The following is a 16,179-nucleotide window of genomic DNA, read 5'->3' as shown; positions in this document are numbered from 1 at the left end:
TGGATCACGAGGTCAGGAGTTCAAGACCAGCTTGGCCAACGTGGTGAAACCCCATCTCTACTAAAAATAGAAAAATTAGCTGGGCGTGGTGGTGTGTGCCTGTAGTCCCAGCTACTTGGAAGGCTGATGCAGTAGAATCGCTTGAACCCAGGAGGCGGAGGTTGCAGTGAGCCGAGATCGTGCTACTACTGCACTCCAGCCTGGGTGACGAGCAAGACTCGTCTCAAAAAACATAAAAATAAATAAAAATTAAAAAGTGATGTCTCTAGTCTTTAGTCCAAATTTATAATAAATTATTATATATTTTACTCAAGCTGGTAGATTCTTAGTTGTAAGGTTCATGGACTCAAAAAGTGGCTCAGTGGTAAAAATCACTATGGTGGTTACCTTGTTTGAGGACATAGTATTGACTGGGAAGACACAGTTCATACCTTCTGGTAAGATGGGAATGTTTTATATTTTGACCTGGTGCATACATATATAAAAACTCATCAAGCTACGACGATTTGTGCACCTTTACTATATCATGTTATACCTCACGTTTGTTTTAATAATATTTATATGGAGAGAAGCCAACAAAATAGGAAAGCAAGTTGATACCTCAGCCTTTTCTTTACTACTTCAGATTGGCCTTTTCGCATAACAGCTTCAACACCTATTTATTTATTTTGTATTATATTACTATATATGTATTTTTTCAGACAGGGTCTTGCTCTGTTGCCCAGGCCGGAGTGCAGTAGTGTGATCACAGCTCACTGCAGCCGCAGCCTCCCAAGCAGCTAGGACTTAGAGGCATGTGCCACCACAGTCAGCCCCTGAAATATTTTTTTTTTTTGAGACAGAGTCTCGCTTTATCGCCCAGGCTGGAGTGTAGTGGCATGATCTCCGCTCACTGCAAGCTCTGCCTCCCAGGTTCACGCCATTCTCTTGCCTCAGGCTCCCGAGTAGCTGGGACTACAGGTGCCTGCCACCATGCCCAGCTAATTTTTTGTATTTTTAGTAGTGACGGGGTTTCACGGTGTTAGCCAGGATGGTCTCAATCTCCTGACCTCATGATCCGCCTGCCTCGGCCTCTCAACGTGCTGTGATTACAGGCTTGAGCCACCACGCCTGGCCTTGAAATGTTTTTTAAATGCAATTTTCCATTTCTTTTTTTAACCCTGTCAATTTTTTTTTTTCTTTTTTGAGATGGAGTCTCGCTCTGTTGCCCAGGCTGGTATGCAGTGGCGCGATCTCAGCTCACTGCAAGCTCCGCCTCCTGGGTTCATACCATTCTCCTGCTTCAGCCTCCCAAGTAGCTGGGACTACAGGCGCCCGCCACCACGCCCGGCTAATTTTTTTTGTATTTTTATTAGAGATGGGGTTTTACCGTGTTAGCCAACATAGTCTTGATCTCCTGAACCCTGTCAAATTTAACAGTGAGGGATGTGTGCAACTTTGATAACACTGATGTTAGTAAGTTCTGATAACCCAGTAACATTGGGCCGGCCCAATTTTCAATTTTGAATACGCTAAGTTCTTACTACTGTGGTTTTCTTTATGGTTTAGGAGGCCTACATTTAATATCTACTCAATACTGAAATAACCAATGTTATGTAGTGGTTACCCCTTGCTCTGTGGGCTCCGCCAACTGTGGCTTCTCCTCCTTTGTTATTGGTGCCTCTTTTCTGGCAGCTATGCTGCTTTTTTTTGTTTGTTTGTTTGTTTGTTTGTTTGTTTTTTGAGACAGAGTCTCACTCTGTCGCCCAGACTGGAGTGTAGTCGTGCAATCTTGGTTCAGTGCAACCTCCGCCTCCCGGGTTCAAGCAATTCTCCTGCCTCAGTCTCCTGAGCAGCTGGGACTACAGGCATGTGCCACCATGCCCAGCTAATTTTTGTATTTTTAGTAGAGATGAGGTTTCACCATATTGGCCATGCTGGTCTCAAACTCCTGACCTTGTGATCCACCTGTCTCGGCCTCCCAAAGTGCTGGGATTACAGGTGTGAGCCACCGTGCCCAGCCACTTTTTTGGGGGTGGTGGTCATTGGCCTTTGCAGTTGTATATGTGCATATCTCAGAGATATGATGGGGGTTCAGTTCCCAATCACTGCAGTAAAGCAAATATATAAAGCAAACCACACAAATTTTTTGTATGTTTACACTATACTATAGTCTCCTAAACGTGCAATAGCATTATGTCTAAAAAACAATGTACATACCTTAATTTGAAAATACTTCATTGCTAAAAAAATAATAATAATAATGCTGACACAGAGGCACCAACTGAACACATGTTGGGAAAATGCCACTAATAGACTTAGTGCAGGGTTGCTGTAACCTTCAATTGGGGAAAAAAACATATGTGTGACGCACAATAAAATGAGCTATGCCTGTACTTAGACTGAAGTTTCCTGAGGTACGTACCATATATGCCTTGTTTTTTCATAGATTGTAGATGCTTGTGGGCTGGAGTTATGGAAAAAATTAGGGATTTTTTCTCCTTTAGAATCTATCTTGAATTTTTATTTTTAGGTTTTTAGCCTGTGTGAAACATTTTGCTTTTCAAAAGTTATTTTGAAGTTGAAAGTTATCTAATAGCCAGCCATACCACCCATGTATATCTTGGCTTTCTGAAAAGATGTTTGTCCTTCAAAGAATAACACTAGGCCCGGCCCAGTGGCTCTCTCCTGTAATCCCAGCACTTTGGGAGGCTGAAGCGGGTAGATTATCTGATGTCAGGAGTTCAAGACCAGTCTGGCCAACATGATGAAACCCCGTCTCTACTAAAAATGCAAAAATTAGCTGGGCGTCGTGGCACATGGCTGCAGTCCCAGCTACTCGGGGGGCTGAGGCAGGAGAATCGCTTGAACCCAGGAGGCAGAGGTTGCAGTGAGCCGAGATCGTGCCACTACACTCCAGTCTGGGTGACAGAGCAAGACCCTGTCTTTAAAAAAAAAAAAAAAAAAAAAAAAAACACTATGTAGCAATGCAATTGACAGAATATTTTTATTTATTTTTAAGTTACTCTCACAACTTCTTTGCTTTGTGGATAAGGTATTTGATGCTCAGAGAAACTGAAGGCCTTCCCTGAATCACCAAACTAAGTAAGTGACAGAGCCACTTAGGGGCCTGGGTCTGACTCTTACTTTGGAACTTTTGCAACCGTACCATGCTGCCTTCTATTATTCTTTGATCATTAACTACCTTTATTTATATATTGCTTTGCCAAGATTTACATAATCACACATTATATTGTTATATATACTATAATGGTACTTGAGAGAACTCTCTAAGTGCACATAGTAGTCATGTGTGAATAAAAAATGTTTTCATCTAGTTGTTGCCTACCTGGTTTATTTCAACCAGGGACTTTGGTTGGCATGTGTAAGTGGGTGTAGCAAAATGGAACTGGCTGCTGTGGCTCTGTTTTTCCTCACTGAAATAAAAGAAACACTGTAAGGAGAAGATAAACGGCATGATGGTATTTCAGAACATTCATCCCAAGCTAGAGCTTCATACAAGCAATGCAAGAAGGGCACTTTAGTGTTTAGCACACTGTGTACTTAATATTCATTATAGTAGTAGCATTGGTTTTATTTATTCAGCATACTTATTCAGCACACTTTGAAATTTGAAAACTTTATTTTTTTTTTTGAGACGGAGTCTTGCTCTGTGACCCAGGCTGGAGTGCAGTGGCACGATCTTGGCTCACTGCAACCTCTGCCTCCCAGGTTCAAGCAATTCTCCTGTCTCAGCCTCCCCAGTAGCTGGGGACTACAGGCGCCTGCCACGACGCCCAGCTAATTTTTGTATTTTTAGTAGAGACGGGGTTTTACCATATCGGTCAGGCTGGTCTCGAACTCCTGACCTCAGGTGATCTGCCCGCTTCAGCCTCCCAAAGTGCTGGGATTACAGGCGTGAGCCACTGCGCCTGGCTGAAAACTTTATTAAGATCTGTTTTTGAAGTATGTGGGCGAAGGATTACCCAGGTGCCGAGGCAAGAGACTGAAGGCACAAACTGTTTCAGTATAATAAAGAAAATAGTTAGAATAAGAGTAGTTAAAATACAAAGCAGATATAGAGATGATCATGGACATTATCAATCATTAGTATAAACATTATTAATCATCAACTTTTAATATTACTCTTTGTTGTATTACTAATAGAACCAAGGAATAACTGGCAGGTATAGGATGAGGTGCTGAAGGGACATTGTGAGAAGTGACCTAGAAGGCAAGAGGTGAGCCCTCTGTCACGCCCGCATAAGGGCCACTTGAGGGCTCCTTGGCAAGCGGTAACACCATTGCCTGGGAAAGTACCCATTACTTAGCAGACCGTGAAAGGGAGCCTCCCTTCCCTTGGAGTCAGGGAACACTCTGCTCCACCAACCAGCTTCTTGTGGGAGGTTGGATATTATCCAGGCCTGCCCACAGTCATCCGGAGGCCTAAACCCCTCCTTGTGGTGCTGTGCTTCAGTGGTCATGCTCCTTGTCCACTTTCATGTTCCTCCTGTACTCCTGATTCCTCTTTGAAGTTCCTAGAAGATAGCAGTAGAAAAAATAGTGAAAGTCTTAAAGTCTTTGATCCTTCTGATAAGTGCATAGAAGAAAACGCTGACGTATGCTGCCTTACCTCTCTGCTTCAGCTGCCTAAAAGGGAAGGGCCCCTGTCCCATGATCATGTGACTTGCTTGACCTTATCAATCACTTGGACGACTCATCCTCCTTACCCCGCCCCCTTGTCTTGTATGCAGTAAATATCAGCGCACCCAGCCATTTGGGGCCACTGCTGGTCTCTGCGTCTTGGTGGTAGTGGTCCCCCAGGCTCAGCTGTTTTCTCTTTATCTCTTTTGTCTTGTGTCTTTATTTCTTATGATCTCTCGTCTCCGCACACGGGGAGAACACCCGCTAAGCCCCGTAGGGCTGGACCCTACATCAGTAGAATTCTAGTTTTCCTTAATTTCAGATAGTAATATAATACAGCCATCCCTCAGAATCCGTGGGGAATTGTTTCCAAGACCTCCTTTGGATACCAAAATTCACAGATGCTGAAGTCTCTGATACAGCATGGCATAATGTTTACACATAACCTATGCAGATCTTCTCATATACTTTAAAATGTCTCTAGATTACCTATAATATCTAATATAATGTAAATGTTATATAAATAGACTGTATTGTTCAGGGGATAATGATGAGGGGGAAATCTGTACATGTTCAATACATATGCAATGTTTTTCTGAATATTTTCAATTAATGGTTAGTTGAATTCATGGATAAAGAACCCACTGATATGGAGAGCTGACTGTATTTCTTATTAGTTATTTAACTACCTGGAGTCACAGGGGTAGGAAAGCACTTTATAGTGCTAGCAAATGTATAGATTACATCTAGTATTATGCCAGTTTGTTGCTAAGGAAAAAAAATCCTTTCCTGTGTTCTTATACTCTGGGTAACCTCTAGAGTAGCTCTTGTTTTGTCCTCATTTGCAATTAATTTATTCACAGAATTTGGAGGTTTTGGTTCAGTTAGTGGAAAAATTGAAATAGAAATCAAGATCAACCATGAAGGAGAAGTAAACAGGGCCCGTTATATGCCCCAGAACCCTTGTATCATTGCAACAAAGACTCCTTCCAGTGATGTTCTTGTCTTTGACTATACAAAACATCCTTCTAAACCAGGTACGTGCCCTTTTCTATTCAAATACAAATGAGTCACTATAGAAATACATGGTTCCACTCACTGTGAGTTTAATTGCATGTTACTCTGTGTAATTTAACATCTTGTGATTTGTATTGATATGTGTATATTTTTCTTCATTTTGCCTCCATGAAAAAATAATGCTTTTTTACATAGAACAAAATACTGGTGCTGTTTAAGCATTATCTATTTGATCATAACGGTTCCTATATCATTTATAAATGTTAAGAGCTTTAGACATCTTGACCAAAATTCCATTATGCTCAGTAGGCCCAGAGAGCCAGTGGACTGGGTAGTCTTGATGTGTCTGTCACTTTGCAGATCCTTCTGGAGAATGCAACCCAGACTTGCGTCTCCGTGGACATCAGAAGGAAGGCTATGGGCTTTCTTGGAACCCAAATCTCAGTGGGCACTTACTTAGTGCTTCAGATGACCACGTGTGTATACTTCCCATTTTGAAGCAAATCTGGGCTAGTTACCAGTTGGTTTCTTTTTTGGGGTGTGTGGGGAGGTGAGAATCTTCCTTTTATATAATGGTTAATTTTACATTTAAGACCATCTGCCTGTGGGACATCAGTGCCGTTCCAAAGGAGGGAAAAGTGGTAGATGCGAAGACCATCTTTACAGGGCATACGGCAGTAGTAGAAGATGTTTCCTGGCATCTACTCCATGAGTCTCTGTTTGGGTCAGTTGCTGATGATCAGAAACTTATGATGTGAGTAGAATCCATTCAGAGTTTCTAAATATCTTGTCTAAGTTTTATGTTTAGTCACCATCTCAAGGTTTTTTTCCTTTTTTTTTTTTTCACTGAAGTTGGGATACTCGTTCAAACAATACTTCCAAACCAAGCCACTCAGTTGATGCTCACACTGCTGAAGTGAACTGCCTTTCTTTCAATCCTTATAGTGAGTTCATTCTTGCCACAGGATCAGCTGACAAGGTCAGTTTCGTTTATTTTAATAGAAAACATAATTTCTCTAGGTTTTTTTGAATTGCAGAGATATTTTACTTACAATATTTTTTTTTTCTTAAAAAATTGATTACTCTTGCTTTTCTTTTTGTACATAGACTGTTGCCTTGTGGGATCTGAGAAATCTGAAACTTAAGTTGCATTCCTTTGAGTCACATAAGGATGAAATATTCCAGGTAAGAGAAACTTGTTTGTTTTAAGAAAAACCTGCTGGGCGCGGTCGCTCACGCCTGTAATTCCAGCACTTTGGGAGGCTGAAGCGGGCGGATCACAAGGTCAGGAGATCGAGACCATCCTGGCTAACACGGTGAAACCCTGTCTCTACTAAAAATATAAAAAATTAGCCGGGCATGGTGGCGGATGCCCGTAGTCCCAGCTACTCGGGAGGCTGAGGCAGGAGAATGGCATGAAACCCGGGAGGCAGAGTTTGCAGTGAGCCGAGATTGTGCCACTGCACTCTAGCCTGGGCGACAGAACGAGAGTCCGTCTCAAAAAAAAAGAAAAAAGAAAAACCTGGATGTATGAGTGGGCACACATGTGCTTTATGCCGTTGCTAAAAATAGAAATCTATATGCCTATGCTACTTTCTGTGGGAATTGTTTTTTCTTTGTTATTTCTATACTTTCTCAAACTGGTTATTGACCACTTACATTCTTCAGATATTAAGAAAACTAGGCCAGGTATGGTAGCTTATGCCTGTAATCCCAGCACTTTAGGAGGCTGAGATGGGTGGATTACTTGAGGCCAGGAGTTTGAGACCAGCCTGGCCAACCCTGTCTCTTTATTTTTTAATAAAAATTTACAAAGAAAGGAAAACTAGTGCCTGATTATTTTTTCAGCCTTGTTTCTGACACTTAGTGATCTCTTCCCTTTTTCCAATATATTCTTCATCCTTCATTACATGCCACATGTGTTGATTTCTCAACCCAAGCCTCAACCTCTGGCTCCATATTTTCTACCTCATCAGTTTAAACCCATTTATGCCTAGTGTTCCATTATTGGAACGCTAAGCATGTGGGAGTTTATATCCTGCTCAAGATTATCGCCCAGGTCTGATTGCAAAAATTAAAAAAAGAAATAATCATTGCACTATGTTCAAAGCTTGTTGCTAGGGCACTATGAGAGATTACGTTATGTAGCCTTTGCTATCAAAGAGCCCCCAATTTTTTTTATTTTTTTTTTAATTAATTAATTTTTTTGAGACGGCATTTTGCTCTTGTTGGCCAGGCTGGAGTGCAATGGTGCAGTCTCGGCTCACTGCAACCTCCACTTCCCAGGCTAAAGCGATTCTCCTGCCTCAGCCTCCCAAGTAGCTGGGATTACAGGCGTGCACCACCATGCCTGGCTAATTTTTGTATATTTAGTAGAGACGGGGTTTCACCATATTGGCCAGTCTGGTCTCGAACTCCTGACCTCAGGTGATCCCACCTGCCTCAACCTCCCAAAGTGCTGGGATTACAGGCGTAAGCCACCACGCCCAGCCGAGCCCGAAATTTTATAGTGAGGGAGGGCTTGTTTAGAAATTACTATAATAAAAGATTTTGTCAAGTGTTATGAACCTGAGGGTGGTAAAGATTAATTCTGGTGTGTGAAGGTGGCGTCTGAACTGGGCTTTAGGTGAGCCATACTCCTACATACTTAGTCTCTTATTTTCTACTTTTCAGCCCACCTTGGTGAACATTTTATCCTTACCCTATCTCTTTGCTTTGCTTGTGACGGTGTTCTTGCCTGGACAGAATCCAAATTCTTCCTTAATTGCTGGTCACTAATGCCCTCTTTTTCTGTACCTTAAGGCTAGGTAGCACTTTTACCATATTTGGTAACAAACTCTGATTGTTGGATATATAGTAGTAAATTTTTTGTCTGACTCTTTAATAAAATTATTGCATGGAGTCATTTTTAATCAGGCTTATATGTAATACAGAACTCATAGTAAATACTTGGGAACATAGTTATTGTATATGTCATCTGTACTTTAGTTCTTAGGTCAGAATTGGATTGCATTTGGGTAGAGGCCAGAATTAGCAAATAAGAATAGACAAGATGTAGGCCGGGCACGATGGCCCATGCCTGTAATCTCAGCGCTTTGGGAGGCCGAGGCGGGTGGATCATGAGGTCAGGAGTTTGAGACCACCCTGACCAACATGGTGAAACCTCGTCTCTAATAAAAATACAAAAATTAGCCAGGCATGGTGGTGCACGCCTGTAATCCCAGCTACTTAAGAGGCTGAGGCAGGAGAATCGCTTGAACATGGGAGGAGGAGATTGCAGTGAACTGAGATCACCCCACAAGAACAGACAAGATGTGATGTTTCCAAAGATAAAATGATGCTGGGCACATGGCACACACCTCCAGCTACGCAGGAGGTTGAGGCAGCGAGATCCCTTGAGCCCAAGAGTTCACGTCCAGCCTAGAAGCAATATAGCGAGGCCTCATCTCTTTTTTTTTGATACCAGCCTAACCTCATCTCTACACAAATACAAAAATTAGCCGGCCGTGGTGGCGGACACCTGTAATCCCAGCTACCTGGGAGGCTGAGGTGGGAGAGTCGCTTGAACCTGGGAGGTGGAGGTTTCAGTGAGCTGAGATCCTGCCATTGTACTCCAGCCTGGGTGACAGAGCAAGACTTCCGTCTCAAGAAAAAGTGTGCAAGGGGGTGCTGTGGGAATGGAACAAAAGCTTATATCCTGGGTCTAGAAATGTCTAGTAATGGGTTGTTTTTGTAAACATTTTTTTTTTGTTTTTCTTTTTGTTTGTTTTTGAGAGAGTCTGTCACCCAGGCTGGAGAGCAGTGGCACGATCTCAGCTCACTGCAACCTCTGCCTCCTGGGTTCAAGCAATCCTCCTGCCTCAGCCTCCCGAGTAGCTGGGATTACAGGCGCCTGCCACCACACCCAGCTAATTTTTGTATTTTTAGTAGAGACAGTGTTTCACCATGTTGGTTAGGCTGGTCTTGAACTCCTGACCTCATGTGATCCACCTGCCTCCCAAAGTGCTGGGATTACAGGCGTGAGCCAACCGCGCCTGCCCATAAAATAAATTCTTTAGCTCTTAATTTTAACTGTAACGTGTATAATACCTTGACTTCCTCTTCCCTTTTATTTACAAAATTTTTAAATTGTTAAATATTTTGTGAATTTTTTCCCTTTATTTTCTAATTCATGGCTTTGCTCTTTTCTTCATTCCTATGTGTAGGTTCAGTGGTCACCTCACAATGAGACTATTTTAGCTTCCAGTGGTACTGATCGCAGACTGAATGTCTGGGATTTAAGGTAATTCTTGTATTCATTCCTCTCTCTACATAATTATTTCCTTTATTTACACTTTGCAAAGGTAGTTACTAAGGGTAAATCTGTTTTAACTTTTAAAATTATGCTTTTGTACTAGTAAAATTGGAGAGGAACAATCCCCAGAAGATGCAGAAGACGGGCCACCAGAGTTGTTGGTATGTTAAAAGCATTGGACAGTACTGAAATAGTCTGTAATTTAATGTCCTCTATCTGCATTTCACCTCTTTGTTTTCTTCCCTCTTTCAGTTTATTCATGGTGGTCATACTGCCAAGATATCTGATTTCTCCTGGAATCCCAATGAACCTTGGGTGATCTGTTCTGTATCAGAAGACAATATCATGCAAGTGTGGCAAATGGTAAGGGTTTAGTCATTTATTTTGGGGAGGTGAAATAAGTGAGACATAGAATCAATTTACATTTGTATATTTTATGATTACAGCTACCATCTCTGTTCATTTTACTCCCAGGTGTGATTTTAAGACTTGTCTATACATTATCATTTTCAGCTGCCTGCTCTAGACTGTATTTGGTCATACCACTGGTATTTTAAACTCTGCTAAACAAAACTGACCCTCTCTCCCACTTCTCCTTTTCCCTCTCCTCCTCCTTTCTTTCTTTTTGTATGACTCCAACATTTTCCTAGCTAACCAGACTTGAAAACTCAAGAATTTTCCATGTCTGTTTACCTCTAGTTCTAGTTCACTTCCAGATTTCATACCATCTATCTGCGGTGTTTCTCCCATCTTTCCTTATCATCTTACAAGTACAAATTTACATACCCAAAGGAGGTATATCATATCACAGCATCAAATACTACTATTTCTCCATGAAAGCTGTCTAGATTTCAAAAATGTTCCCTATCTCTACCTCAAAGAATGTGAACACCCTCCTCAAATTTTCTTTTTTTTTTTTTTTTTTTTTTTTTTTGAGATGGTCTCTCACTTTTTCACCCAGGCTGGAGTGCAATGGTGCAATCTCGGCTCACTGCAACTTCCACCTCCCAGGTTCAATCGATTCTCCTGCCTCAGCCTTCTGAGTAGCTGGGACTATAGGTGCGTACCACCATGCCTGGCTAATTTTTTTGTATTTTCAGTAGAGACGGTTTCACTATGTTGGCCAGGCTGGTCTCAAACTCCTGACCTTGTGATCCGCCCACCTCGACCTCCCAGAGTGCTGGGATTGCAGGCATGAGCCACCGCGCCTGGCCTCTTAAATTTTCAAAGCACTTCAATTTAATAAAAATAACTGTGGTGTCTCATACATTAATATTTTTAAAATAGTTATATTCGGCCGAGCACGTTGGCTCACGCCTGTAATCCCAGTACTCTGGGAGGCCGAGGCGGGTGGATCACGAGGTCAGGAGATCGAGACCATCCTGGCTAACACAGTGAAACCCCATCTCTACTAAAAATACAAAAAAAAATTAGCCGGGCGTGGTGGCGGGCGCCTGTAGTCCCAGCTCCTCAGGAGGCTGAGGCAGGAAAATGGCGTGAACCCGGGAGGCGGAGCTTGCATTGAGCCAAGATTGCGTCACTGCACTCTGGCCTGGGCGACAGAGCGAGACTCCGTCTCAATTAAAATATATATATATATGTGTGTGTATATATATATATATTTTCCAGAGATAGGTGGTGGTTATGGTTAATGCAGTGTGAGTGTACTTAATGCCACTGAACTGTACACTTAAAATGGCTAAGCTGATAAGTTTTATGTTGTATGGAGTTTGCGACAATTTGGAGGTGGAAGACAGTTTCTTGCTCTGTTGTTCAGGCTACAGTGCAGTGGTGCGATTACAGCTCACTGCAGCCTCCAATTCCTGGGCTCAAGACATCCTCCTACCTCAGCCTCCCTAGTAACTGGGACCACAGGTGTGCATCACCAGCCCTGGTTAATTTTTAAAATTTTTTGTAGAGATGGGGTTTGCCATGTTGGCCAGTCTGGTCTTGAACTTGTGAGCTCAAGCGATTTGCCCACCTCCCGGAGTGCTGGGATTACACATGTGAGGCTGCCCCCCCCCCGCTTTTTTTTGTTTTTAAAGAAGTGCGTAACTTGGTGGTTGTCTGGTAAAGGAAAAGAATTCAGAAGAAACTTGGTGTCTCTCAGAGTAGATCTAGTACCAGGAATTAAGTTCCAGGGAATAGTTTTTGACTCATCATGAGGAGAGGGAGGATGTTTTCATCAGTACTTTATTTTTTATTTCTTTATTTTTTTTTTTTATTTTTTTTTTTTCTGAGACAGAGTCTCACTGCCTCACCCAGGCTGGAGTTCAGTAGAGCAATCTCAGCTCACTGCAACCTCTGCCTCCCAGGTTCAAGCAATTCTCCTGCCTCAGCCTGCTGAGTAGCTAGGATTACAGGCATGCACCACCATGCCCGGCTAGTTTTTTTGTTGTTGTTTTTTATTTAGTAGAGACGGGGTTTCACCATGTTGGTCAGGGTGGTCTCGATCTCCTGACCTCATGATCCGCCCTCTTTGGCCTCCCAAAGTACTGGAATTACAGACGTGAGCCACCATGCCCGGCATTTTTATTTTTGAGACAGAGTTTTGTTCTTGTTTTCCAGCCTGGAGTGCAATGGTGCGATCTTGGCTCTCTGCAACCTCCGCCTCCTGGGTTCAAGCGATTCTCCTGCCTCAGCCTCCCGAGTAGCTGGGATTACAGGCATGCACCACCACGCCTGGCTAAATTTTTGTAATTTTTTTTAGTAGAGACTGGGTTTCTCCATGTTGGTCAGGCTGGCCTCGAACTCCTGACCTCAGGTGATCTGCCTGCCTCGGCCTCCCAAAGTGCTGGAATTACAGGCGTGAGCCACCGCGCCTGGCGCAATAGCACTATTAATTGAAGACAGAAATAAAATAAGTTTGTGACCTGCCAGATTAACAGATTGTACTACATCCATACTTTTTTTTTTCTTTTACCTCCAAATACCATCACAACATCCATACTTTGTAATATTACTTATCAAAAAGAAGGATGGGCCAGGTGCGGTGGCTCACGCCTGTACTCCCAGCACTTTGGGAGGCCGAGGCGGGTGGATCACAAGATCAGGAGATTGAGACCATCCTGGCTAACACGGTGAAACCCCAACTCTACTAAAAATACAAAAAATTAGCCGGGCGTGGTGGCGGGCGCCTGTAGTCCCAGCTACTCGGGAGGCTGAGGCAGGAGAATGGCGTGAACCCGGGAGGCAGGACTTGCAGTGAGCTGAGATCGTGCCACTGCACTCTAGCCTGGGTGACAGGGCGAGACTCTGTCTCAAAAAAAATAATAAAAATAAATTTAAAAAGTACGATTAGGGGCTGTGCTCAGTGGCTCACACCTGTAATCCAAATACTTTGGGAGGCCAAAGCCGGAGGATCACTTGAGCCCAGAAGTTCTAGACTAGCCTGGGCAATAAAGTGAGACCGTGTCTCTACCAAAACAAAATTAGCCAGGCTTGGTGGTACGTGCCTGTGATCCCAGCTACTTGGGAGGCCGAGGCAGGAGGATACCTTGAATCCAGCGGGTAGAGGCTGCTGTGAGACATGGTGGCATGTGCCTTTAGTCCCTGCTCTTTGGGAGGCCGTGACAGAAGGATCCCTTGAGGCCAGGAGTTTGAGGCTACAGTGGGCTGTGATCACACCACTGCACTCCAGCCTAGATGACATAGCGAGACCCTGTCTCTAAAGGAAGAAAAGAAAGAAGTACGGTTAGGGTTATAAGATATTCATGACATGCTGTTAAAGGGGAAGCACAGACTGAAGAATAGCATAATGGTATTCCTCATATTAAAATTTTGTGTATCTAGTCTATATTTAGAAAGCTGATTACTGGCCAGGTGTGGTGGCTCACGCCTGTAATTCCAACACTTTGGGAGGCCGAGGTGGGCAGATCACCTGAGGTCAGTAGTTTGAGACCAGCCTGGTCAACATAGTGAAACCCCGTCTCTACTAAAAAATAAATACAAAAATTAGCCAGGCATGGTGGCGGGCGCCTGTAATCCCAGCTACTTGGGAGGCTGAGGCAGGAGACTTGCTTGAACCCAGGAGGCGGAGGAGTTGCGGTGAGCCAAGATCGCACCATTGCACTCGAACATGGGCAACAAGAGCAAAACTCCATCTCAAAAAAAAAAAAAAAAGAAAAAGAAAAGCTGTTTGCTAAAATGTGCTTGGTACCTAGTTCTTGGTTTCTTTAGACCTTTCTGTATTATAATTTTTTTACAAAAAAGATGTGTAACTTGAAAACAGAAAATTCACCTCACTCTTTTTGTAATAAATCCCTTCAATATTAATACAGAAACTTAATAGCTGGGCATGATGGCACGTACCTGTAGTCCCAGTTCCTTGGGAGGCTGAAGTGGGAGGCTAGCGTGATCCCAGGAGGCAGAGGTTGCAGTGAGCTAAGATGGTGCCACTGCACTCCAGCCTGGGTGACAGAGCGAGACCCTGTCTCAAAAAAAAAATACTGAAGAATTCAAGGTTAAACTAGATCCCTGCAAGGCCATCACCTCCATTCCAAGTTGTTACTTTATTTGGTGTTTTTAGCATTGTAATAGAGTAAGTAAATATTTGGTCTTTGTCCCAGTTCTTGGCACAGAGCTCTCCAAAAACACTCGGAGTTTACAGAGTGCTAGGAGTGTCTTTGTCGTTCCTAGTGATCCACTTTGGACCACACCTGAGTTTGTTCTACTGTGAGGTGACTTTGGTGGGGCCCCTAGATAGCCTCATAGTTGGTTTAGTCAGAAAGGCCAATCACTTGATTTGAGGGTTAAAACTTGTCGGCCCACTTGCCAACCTTGGGGTTGCAGGGCCAGAGATTGAACTCTATAAAAACTCCTAATTTGATGTGCTTCTGGGTTGGTGAACAACTCGACATACTGGGTGGGTAGCATGCCCAGAGACTTGATGGAAGCTCTGCAGCCCCTCCCCACCTTGCCCTATGCATCTCTTCCATGTGGTTCCTCAGTTGTATCCTTTATTTAAAAAAACAAAACAAAACAAAACAAAAAACAGTAATAGTAAAAAGCTTTCTTGGGTTCTGTGAGTCATTCCATCAAATTATCAGACCTGAGGAGGCAGTAGTGGGAACCCTGAAATTTGTAGTCAAGTGGGATAGAAGTGTGCAGGTAGCCTGGGACCAGCGAATTGCAAGTGGCTTCTGAAGTAAGGACAGTCTTCTCCAAAGCCAACTTCAGATAGTGTCAGAATAGGATTGAGTTGTTGTACACCCAGTTGGTGTCCTAAGAAAGGGTACCCCACATTTGGTGTTAGAAGTAACGTCAGAAAGCATCACACAATTGTATGTATTCTTTTCTCTGGGGTCAGATCACAAGCTCTTTGAAGGTAAGACTATCCTGTCCTCTGCAGTACCTATCATAGTGATATGTGCATGGTAGGTGCTAAGAGCAGTAAATTTTGCTCCTGTGAAAGTGGTTCCTGTATTTTAAGATTATGCCGTTGGATACAGGTATTCTGTCAAGCAGTAGAAGTAGAGTTTATTCTATACAAGAACAGTTTTTCTCTTCAATATATAGAGATTCGGAACATATTGTTTTGGAAGTTTTAAGTGTGCAGTTCAGCAGTCTTCAGTGTATTTACAGTTGTGCAACCATCAACCACAGTCAATTTGAGAACATTTTCATCATCTGAAAAAGAAACCCTGTACCCATTAGCCATCATTTCCTATTTTTCTCATAGTCCCCCAGCCCTAGGCAGCCACCAAGCTATGGATTTGCCTGTTTTGGACCCCTGTTTTTTTTAGACGAAGTCTTGCCCCCCAGGCTGGAGTGCAGTGGTGTGATCTTGGCTCACTGCAACCTCCGCCTCCTGGGTTCAAGCGATTCTCCTGCCTTAGTCTCCCAAATAGCTGGGATTACCGGCGCCTGTCACCATGCCTGGCTAATTTTTATATTTTTAGTAGAGACAGCGTTTCACCATGTTGGCCAGACTGGTCTCGAACTCCTGACCTCAGGTGATACGCCTGCCTTGGCCTCCCAAAATGCTGGGATTACAGGCGTGAGCCACCACACCTGGCCTGGACACCTTATATAAATAAAATCCTAAAGTATGTGGCAGCTTTTTTTTTTTTTTTTTTTTTTTGGCACACAGTCTTGCTTTGCCACCCAGGCTGGAGTGCAGTGGTGCAATCTTGGCTCACTACAACCACCACCTCCCAGGTTCAATCAATTCTTATGCCTCAGCCTCCAAAGTAGCTGGGACCACAGGGGTGCACCCCCACACATGGCTGATTTTTGTGTTTGTA

General features: G+C 43.2%; 1 protein-coding gene across 1 annotated transcript in view; it reads left to right on the top strand.

The window, feature by feature from the left end:
• Window positions 1-16,179, top strand: part of RBBP4 (RB binding protein 4, chromatin remodeling factor) — a 29,620-nt gene that overhangs the window by 11,561 nt on the left and 1,880 nt on the right. Inside the window, exons 4-11 of the mRNA XM_003812965.5 lie at window positions 5,487-5,660; window positions 6,001-6,116; window positions 6,234-6,394; window positions 6,493-6,619; window positions 6,748-6,825; window positions 9,846-9,922; window positions 10,038-10,095; window positions 10,187-10,297. Of these exons, the coding sequence (XP_003813013.1) occupies window positions 5,487-5,660; window positions 6,001-6,116; window positions 6,234-6,394; window positions 6,493-6,619; window positions 6,748-6,825; window positions 9,846-9,922; window positions 10,038-10,095; window positions 10,187-10,297 (902 nt within the window). The remainder of the gene's footprint in view (window positions 1-5,486; window positions 5,661-6,000; window positions 6,117-6,233; window positions 6,395-6,492; window positions 6,620-6,747; window positions 6,826-9,845; window positions 9,923-10,037; window positions 10,096-10,186; window positions 10,298-16,179) is intronic.

This window comes from Pan paniscus, chromosome 1, assembly GCF_029289425.2.
Source record: "Pan paniscus chromosome 1, NHGRI_mPanPan1-v2.0_pri, whole genome shotgun sequence".
Lineage (NCBI taxonomy): Eukaryota > Metazoa > Chordata > Mammalia > Primates > Hominidae > Pan > Pan paniscus.
The sequence above is the reverse complement of the archived record's forward strand: the minus strand, read 5'-3'. Positions and strand labels throughout refer to the sequence as shown.